Here is a 9,445-nt window from a genome sequence, read left to right on the forward strand (position 1 = left end):
CTATGAAATATTGCATTTGCTGTAATTGTTTTTCATAATGTCAGGATTTTTTGTTACTGAGTAGCCTATCATGTATCATCATATTCGTTTAAGTGAAGACACGGATCATGTGAAAGATTTTTCACCGTACTTAGGAAATCGATATCAACATGCAACCCTTTTTCTGCCATTGTTCAATATATCCTATAGATTGTGTATATTGTTTCAGTCTTTTCCAAACTGAAGCTAATCATGAAGACGCTCCATTCATTGTTGATGACATTGCTCAGCAGTTATGTCCTCATACACTGTCAGACATTTTAAGTGTTTTTTTTTTTTACAGCAATTTACCGGCGACACTGTTGCCAGTAATTTACTGTCATTTTAAATTACAGTATCAGAACTGTATTTCACATTTACAGTAGTAAAGAGCTACTGTAAAGATGGAATGTGTTTTTTAACTGTAAATTACCTAATTTTACAGTACAGTATACTGTAACCTCTTTTTTTCCTTTTTTTAAATGCAGGCCAGACACAAATTTTAATCTGAAATTTTTAAAATTTTATTTGTTTATAAAATTTACAGCATGTACAATTATTCAAAACAATAATTTAGTCATTTGAATTAATTTACCAGCATTGAAATTCATTTAATTTAAGCATTTTGTCAATATTATTTCTTTGTCTTTTCTTGTTCAAACCCCCGAAAAACAAATTTGCTGTGGCTCAGTACCACATTGCTAAAGATAATCTGTGTGTGTGTTAACGGTTGTGTTGTTGGTGTCTTGGTGTCAACCAATTGTGTTGCTGGCAAAGCCAATCAGCAATTTGTCCTATGATGTACACAGACAGACAGATAACATTGAAAACATTAATTTGATGAATACAAACTTTTGCTTTTGTTCCTGTGAACGAATAAGCAGCTGCTGTAACTTTCATTGCGAGCAAATCAGTTAAAAAATTGACTCTAGAAGAAAAAATGTACAATTTGACCAAGTCATATATGTTTCTGTAAATCTCAGAACCAAATCAGAACCTGCTTCTCTATGTTAAAAACATAGACACATAATCCGAAGAATACAAACAACGCATCTGTGAAGCCCAGATTCTCCTCTAAAACGTAGGCAACTTTTACCTCCATGCTCACCATCCATTTTGTGGCAAAAAAACACGTTGCACATATTGAAAGACCCATACTTTTAAAATTCAGCAATAAATAAATACATCAAATGAAGTCTCTTATCAAGCAGTATCATTCTTGCTGCGGCAGGAGGGTCATCTCTGCTTCTATTGACAACTTTGTTGCATGTTTCCAAGTGCTCTTGCGAAGTTCTAATCTTTAAGGTCTTTCAAGCTTATTTGGCACATCTTTGCTTCAAAGCGTTGCTATGTGGCAAGAACAAGGTGGCAATTACGCAAATAAGTTGAGTCATGGGAGACTTAGACTTCTTCAACAACGATAGTTCGTGAAAACAAACATGAACTAAGACTAATACTTGGCAAGGGGGCAAATTAATAAGAACAAATACAAAATAACATCCAGGAACACACAGCTGACAAAAGCTTTGCAGGGTCGAAGGTGGCAGCGCACGCGTGTTGGTTTAGCCTTTTCGCGTCTTAAATCAATGCATGTATAAATATCTGAGAGAGAAAGAATCAAAATGGAATGAATGGGAAAATGATGATGCACATTGCATATGGTCACATGACGTCACTTCCGGTCAAACTACTGTCTCTGACCGCAGGTGACTTGCTTCCAAACTCGGTCTGCTTTTGGTGCCTCCTTCCCCAAAATGACGGGGTTCATCATAATTTGAATCACTTTTGGGTTGCATTGATAACCACGAAGAAAACTACGTATAAAAAAAAAACAAAAAGTAAATAAAAGCTAAACATCAATATAAGAAATAAAAAATAATAATTTTAATAACTTTGTGCAAAAAAAAGTTAACAAAAAAGAGTTAAAAAAAAGAGTTGAATAATGAAATATTAATAAAATAATCAAAAGAAATACATTCAGAAAATAGAACTATAGAGAAATATTTTAACAGACCCTTTACTGAGTAAAAATAAAATAAAATAAATGTGCTCATGCTTAAAAACAAAGAAAAAACCTTATCTGGCTAATGAAAAATGAAATGAAATTCACAAAGGGAAAATATTCATTCCTCAATTGTGATGTGTCATTTATCTGCAGGTGTTCAAAGTGGACAATTCAGGGAAAGTCCAGAAAGAAGGTAAATGCAAAATGCAAAATGCAAAAAGAAGAAAAGTGTCATTTTGAAAGGACACACAAGTCAATGTAGCAAAACGCTCAAGATGGAAAACTGCACCAAACTCCTTGGACAAACAGTCATTTTTACAAGTCAGTGTGATTTTCTGGTGGTGTTCCACAAGTGAAGGCGAGACTTTTGCATATTTCTTCACCATCACCTCCTGTCGCTTGTTCAGCATTGTTAAGCGGTAAAAAAAAATGCGGCCCGTGACCGCAAGACACCAGGTTTGATTTCCCAGAGAAAAATCGCATGGCTCCATCTTGTGGACACATTTGCTATTGCGCTCTCTGCTGACTCCAATCACAAGTCCATTAAAATGGATTGCCAAGAATTCAAGAACAAACGTCTGAATTGTACTTAATAGATGGGATGGTTATAAGGCGTCCCAAAGTCCGGAGTTGCCTTCTGATCATGAAACAGAAAACCTTGATGCCTGCGCAGCGTGCGCCGGAAAGCCGTCGCATACTGTGTGTATAGGCGGAGGTTGCACCGCTGCATCCGTGACCATCCATTAGCAAATGAGGCGCTAGCCTAATAGTAATAGAAGTCCCAAAATCATTTCATTTTTTTCCTGGGTACCACTAAAGGGTATTCCAGTACCTAAAAGAGGTGCAATGGTTGAGTAGTGTTCAATATTTTTTATGATTGAGATTTGAAAAGCCGTTTTTATCGATCAGATTCATATTTAACTTCCTGGGACATTCCAGTACTTGACAAAAACGGTATTGCTGTTTAACAACAAAGGGGGAAAACAAGATCAGACATGAAGAAAGAAGGGGGGGCGGTTACATGAGAGGGATTTCCATTTTTTCTGCATTGCTGGAGTCCCAGATAGTGTATGTTGCAAGTTTCCTGGTGTTGAGTAACTGGAATTTTATGTGACTGGCGAGCGCCGGTATAAAAAGAAGTGAGAAGAGGGCGGAAGCAACTAGAAGCAACATTGCACATTGGGTCTCACAAAGGTATTTATTCTTCATATATCTTTTGCATTCGTCAAGTCTTAGTTATTTATGAATGTTGTTTTTTGAGATAATCTATGTAGAACACATTGTTGTTCAAAGTTGTGTTTTTTAATTGCACATGCAGTAAGTTACATATTGTGGTATCTTGCATGCACGTACGGTGTCAGTGTGACAACATTGGCATTAAACCACAACTACTGTACAGGCAGGCAGCTTAAATATAGTTGAGGGGTATATGATTTGGCATAATGCTGACTAAAAAAAAAGCTGTTAAAGGCTGTAGCAAAAAAAAAAAAGAGTAAAAAAAAACATGCAAAGGCTAGGCTTGGAAGTTGGTGAAAACATTGGCCAGTTTTTTTTGTTGGGATTGATGCTTTTTTTTTTTCAATGAAATAATTAATTGTTAAATAAATGTTAAAATGTTTTACTTAATAAAAACTACATTAAAATGTCATTTTTTATATTTATTTTAATTTTATTTTAATTATACCTTTCCCTCAATTCAACAAAACAAAATACAAAAGTAAAAAAAAAGACAGCAGACATCAGAAAAAGGAAGTGAAATAAGGTCCAGCCACAAAGAACAATGGGACACAATTTTTGCTGCATCTAAAGGGGAAGTCGTGTCCAAAAAAAACCCAAAAACAGTTATGTGATATTCTGAGTAATAGTGCAGGAGGTGAATTGGGAGTCCTACTTTTACCAGTCTTTATTTTAGTTTATTATTTTATTATTATTTTTTAGCACAAGTAGGCCTATCTGTACTACATTAGGCCCTAAATCCTTAAGAGCAGCCCTTTCATGAGCAATTGGCGAATACGTGATGAGATACAATATGCTGGCATGTGCCCTTTTAATGTTTTACATTTGCACCGTCAGGTGTAACAATGAAGGCCGCAGCGTGTGCCGTTCTCCTCTTGCTGGCTTTAGCTCAAGGTACGGTATGCGTGTTCCAACACACGAACGACAGTGGCCATTAGATGCGTTCCATCAAGCATAAATCAAGTCATCACATCATCATCAAGTCACGTCTTTTTTTTCTTTCTTTTTTTTCTAGTTAAGGCACTGAAGTGCAACTACTGCTTCTCAAAGGGCAGCGATCTGTGTAATCCGACCAGCACCCAGACCTGTACCGGATCTGCTAATGCCTGCGCTTCAGTTATCCTTCAAGGCCCTCTGAGTAAGTTCAGTTTTGTAGGTGGTAATGCAAATTTTTGTGTGGTCAGAAATGGTGTGTGATTGCTGAGATGCTCTCACAGAATAGCAAAATAAGAAATGAATTGTTTAGTTGCAGAAGCGCCTGACTTCGGCTATTGTTTATGGCGACCCCTGTTGGGACGAGCAAATAAGTGTTCCCCTGCTATTTGCAAAGCCTCGCTGTGAATACTGAACATCTGCAAATAATTCACATTCCTCCGAAGGTTTATAGCTGCAGATAGATGCCATAAGATGGCAGCAAAGCACTACATTTGTCTAAATAAAACTCATCGTTTCAATTCTACATTGTTGCTTGTCACAAAGATGCCACAATGTGACTCCAATGTCATATTTTTATCCCTTTGGCTTTATCCCAAAAATTGTGAATAGGTCAGTATTTCAAAACAAATTATAACCTAGGATATTAAAAAAAAAATAAGACAGACACCTAAAACATAAGAGAATTAAACATTGAATTGTTCAACTAAACCATAACATGACAAAAGTGTGCTAGCTTAATGCTAACATATACTGTATGAAAAGCCATAGCTGGGAGAGGGGCAGAAAAGGTCTCCAACAAAACTTGAATAATACTCGTTTTTCCCACAGAACAGAAATAATGTGTTGCTGCTATGTGTCTGTTAAAGTAGGAGTTTGATGGTTTATAGTTACCATATGCTATCGGTGCTAATTTCTATTAGCTAGTCTATTGCATTTCACATCATGTTTGCATTAAGCTAGTTAAATCAAGTGAGTTTTAATAAGTTTAAACGTTCTTAAAGTGTGGGAGGGTTATAACTTTCAAATGTTTTTTCAAACCCTGCAATCAGGACTTTATACGCTTAATTGTATCAGTGGTTTAATCCAGTTTTTTTGTTTTCATGTCAATGCACTGACAAAAGATATTGACACACAATAAACATTCGCATTAATGCTTCTTGTATGTCAGTATTCACATAATTGTTACTCTGTGTTTGTCCCTAACTCATTCACTGCCATTGACGGCTATAGACGTCAAAAATTCATTTTAACTATTTCTATTAGTTTAACATTTTTTTCCACTTTTGTTAACAAGAGTATGAAAACCTAGAATTTTTGGGGGATATTTAGAACAGATATAAAATCGTGGGTTAACTAGTGAAGTCATGCGATTAATTACAATGACAAATTTTAATCGCCTGACACCCCTAATTCTTAATAATCTGTTCTTTTTTTAAATCTTTCTTTTTAAGAAGAAAAGATTATTAAAAATGAGGGGCGTCAGGTGATTACATTTTTTAATTGTAATTAATCGCATGCCTTCACTATTTAACTCACGATTAAAAAAAAGATTATTAAAAATTAGGGGCGTCAGGTGATTACATTTTTTAAATCGTAATTAATTGCATGACTTTACTAGTTACCTCACGATTATTAACAAATTGTTCCGTATGTGCAATATTTTTTTCTCTAGGTTTTCATACTTTAACCATTAACAAAAGTGGATTTTTTTTAAATTAATTAGTCTAAATGAATTTTTGACGTCTATAGGCATCAATGGCAGTGAATGAGTTAATTGACCATATTGTCAAAATGACTTTTATTGAATAATTTGTTGTTTATCTGAAACATTTTTTTTTAAATTGATTTGCAGGCCAATCTTTCCGTCAATGCATGAACATGGCTGTGTGTCAGGGCTTCATCAAAACGCCCGGCGCGTTCGCCACTTGCTGCAGCACGGACCTCTGCAACTGAGCGGCTTTACTATGTACACCGGCACCCTTTTTGTCAATGCTGTTTGCTTTTTGCTCTTGTCACTCATGCAAATCCCTCTTTCTCTAAATGGGAACAATATATCTTTTGTTCCAACTACTCAGATTATTAAAAATGTTTTGGATATCAGACAAAAAGGAGAGTATAGTCCCATAATGTAATTTCCCGCCTTACGCCTAAGGACTTTCAGCAGTGTAGAGATTTGACATTTACAGTGGATATAAAAAGTCAACACACCCCTGTTGAAAAGCCAGATTTTTGTGATACAAAAAAATTACACCTATATTAATTTTGTTAGAACTTTCCCCCCACTTTTCCCAACTATACCATAAACAATTCAAACAACTCAACCCAAAATTAAAGTAAATTGTAAACCCTTCTGTAAAGGAAAAAAAAACCCACAATTGTCACTGAAACACCTCAAAACTGAGATCCTATGTAACAATAAATATTAATTTCCTGAAACATATTACCATTAGTATATTGGTTGAATTTTCCCCACACCAGTTCCACAACTACACAAAAACGTCACCAAAAAGGTCTGAAATCTTTGACTTGCTCCATACGAAGCCAAAGAAACATTACAAACATTACGTGACATTTGGTGATGGAAATACAGTGCGAGTACTACGCACTCCAATAAACTGCACGGGGACCCCCTCCTCCTTGTTTTACGAAGTAAGCCACACTCACTGGAGCTTCCCCTTCAGTGGCGGGACCCCAGCAAACATTGTGGAAAGTGGAAACAATCATCCGTAGCCTGAAGGACCCCACACCAATTGCTGGGATTCCACCAACGTTTACAGTCTGTATATTATGTGCATAGTGGGATACAATATTAACAAATGAATCATTAAATTCACGATAAAAGCTTTAAACGCATTATCCATTAAAAATGTGAGCTTTGTGGTCTTTGTCTAAAATATTAGAGGCCCACATAATCGAAGAATAACAGATAGAAGATAGATTTCAATTTTGGAAGTACAAATCTACTTTCATAGCGTCATAGCGTGACCAGATGTCAATAACTTCCCATCCAACTTCACTTTTAAGGACTTCAAAAGAAGGATCCAGATGGGATTTGAAACGCCTTTGCACTTAACCATCTCAGTTGCCATTTAAAAACAAACTACAGTTGTGTCTTGATATTTCAGTTTAATTTGTTCTGTGACCATGCACATAACTCAAAACTCTTTTATTGTATCTCAAATCATCTTTACCCATTGAAATGAATGTAAACGCCATTAATCTGTCCAAACCACCCCAAAAATTGTATAATGTGTCTTTGATAATAAAATTAGCACTCAATAGTATTTTACTTTATTAAATAAAACATACAACGGTGTTGAAATGTAAATAATTACACAATCCTTGCCACATACTGTATTTTATTGGATTTCTCTGCACAGTGTATTGATCCCTGTGGTGTGTGTTCCTTGGTCACCTGAGGGCAATGTAACACAGATGCCTGGAGCTGGTCAAAACTCTTCAGTAATAGTTTTTCTTTGCAGACCATAAAGAATATATGCTTGTTAGTGTTGTTATGTTATCTATCTATATGTGTAGAATAACGTATTCTTTGTAGGTAGGGCCAAAAGTAAAACAAAATTGCCTGTTTTTGTCACATCACAGTTTTAAGTTTCAGACTACACTCTAATGAGCAAAAACTTTATTATGACACTGTTCATGTATCCCCCTCATTAAGCCAAAAACAATGCTGTAAAATTGTGTGAGTGGAACCCCAGCATGAGTTTGCAGGTTTGGAAAAGCGAAGCAATGCTGGCTCCTCATAAGCACAGTGGGACGTCCAAGCGGGCCCCGAACCTGCAGAGGATTTCCTCACATTTTCCAATGCATTATTTTCCTTCTTGCCTCTGGGTGAGGAAACTGGTGCTACCTTTTTTGCTAGTGGCTAATATGTTTGCAATTAATAGGTGGAATCCATTAATGAGATATTTGGCAGCTTAAAGGAAAAATTACAGAAGGGATTCCCTGCAAAATGGCCACAGAATGTAAAATTGGCTGCGTTGTGGAGGAAAAAAGTTTCACCTGTGTGTTTTACAACAGTAACTCTACCCAACACATCCTGCTCTTTAACACAACATAATGAGGTGCGATAAGGTTTCCGCTCCTCAACAACAGATCTGCTGCAGCTGCAAACAACTACTGGAAACATGTCAGAACTTCCACAAAGTTCTTCACTCATCTACAGTAGACCTTTCCATGTTGTTTTCACAAAATAAACGCTGGGTTGTTTTCCTAACCCACTCGTTGGGTAGATATGAATTGGTGGCAGATTGGGTTACTTTGGTTTTGACCCAGTAGGTTGGGTTCAAGGTTGGATGTGTGCAGGCTGAAGAGCTGAACTTATTGGTTGCCATTTTGGATTAGTTTTGTTTGTTGAAGTATAAAATTGAATGTAACATTCTTTAAAAAAAATAAAATAAAAATCCAAACGTACAGCAACTATAGGAATTTTCTCATCCTCAAATGAGATAAAGGTTAAAAAACATTACAGACTTAAAAGGTTCTTGATGAGCAAAAAATTTTTTTTTTTAGGGGAGGGGTGGTATATTTTACACAAAAAAAATAACTGGTGCCATACCTGTCACTGTGTTCAACAAAACCCCCATTCTTATAAGAAGATAACGCAGTGTGTCCCAAAAGTCACTTCTTTTTTCCATTTCGACGAAGGTGTCATCCGGATGGACGTGACGGGAGGTGAGTCCATCATCGTTTGACAGCTGAGCCTTTGCAGTTTCTCTAAACATATCACTCCCTTGCCCATTGGAGCGGCGTTACAAAATTGCCACCTGGCTGGAAGATTTTCTGCCCAGTATGACTGCATGGCTGTCACGCCGGTCCAAAACGTAATACAATTTACGCTTCACGTTGCGGAGCATCATAATCCTCAATTTGAAGCCTTTGAGCTACCTGCAGCCTCGACTTTTATCGCTCTCCGAAGCATCCGCGGAATCAACGTTATGTTGATGCTGAGTTCCAGTGCAGCCCCCAGATGAACTTTCCCTGGCTTTGCCAAAACGCTCGCTCGAGGAGTTTGGTGTTTTTCAACAGTGGGAGTAGCAGCAGGCCCTCTGCAGAGGCGTTTGTCAAGAACACATCCTGTTTCAAGACGCTTGCAATGGATTGCGTACATTTTACTACATTGGAGGAGTGTGATGGATATTTAGAAAACTGAAAAAAACAACAACAACAACGTACTATAGGTTGACAAAAATGCATCCGGCCCACATAATAGTGTGTAAATGGATTCAGATA

General features: G+C 36.7%; 1 protein-coding gene across 1 annotated transcript; it reads left to right on the plus strand.

Moving 5' to 3' along the window:
* The first annotated feature begins 66 nt into the window (after positions 1 to 66).
* On the plus strand, positions 67 to 7,474 carry LOC144062006 (uncharacterized). The gene is made up of 5 exons (XM_077582996.1): positions 67 to 109; positions 2,177 to 2,216; positions 4,097 to 4,153; positions 4,275 to 4,397; positions 6,048 to 7,474. The coding sequence occupies exons 1-5, from the start codon at positions 71 to 73 to the stop codon at positions 6,146 to 6,148; spliced, it is 360 nt and encodes a 119-aa protein (XP_077439122.1). The 5' UTR covers positions 67 to 70; the 3' UTR covers positions 6,149 to 7,474.
* The last annotated feature ends 1,971 nt before the right edge of the window (positions 7,475 to 9,445 follow it).

The sequence above is a fragment of the Vanacampus margaritifer genome, chromosome 1 (assembly GCF_051991255.1).
Source record: "Vanacampus margaritifer isolate UIUO_Vmar chromosome 1, RoL_Vmar_1.0, whole genome shotgun sequence".
Classification (NCBI taxonomy): domain Eukaryota; kingdom Metazoa; phylum Chordata; class Actinopteri; order Syngnathiformes; family Syngnathidae; genus Vanacampus; species Vanacampus margaritifer.

Excerpts from the sequence above, each read along its gene's own strand:
- LOC144062006 (XM_077582996.1), top strand. The coding sequence starts at position 71 with ATGTATCATCATATTCGTTTAAGTGAAGACACGGATCAT. Across the intron at positions 110-2,176 it reads TAAGTGAAGACACGGATCAT|GTGTTCAAAGTGGACAATTC; the intron begins GTGAAAGATTTT and ends ATTTATCTGCAG. Across the intron at positions 4,154-4,274 it reads CTTGCTGGCTTTAGCTCAAG|TTAAGGCACTGAAGTGCAAC; the intron begins GTACGGTATGCG and ends TTTTTTTTCTAG.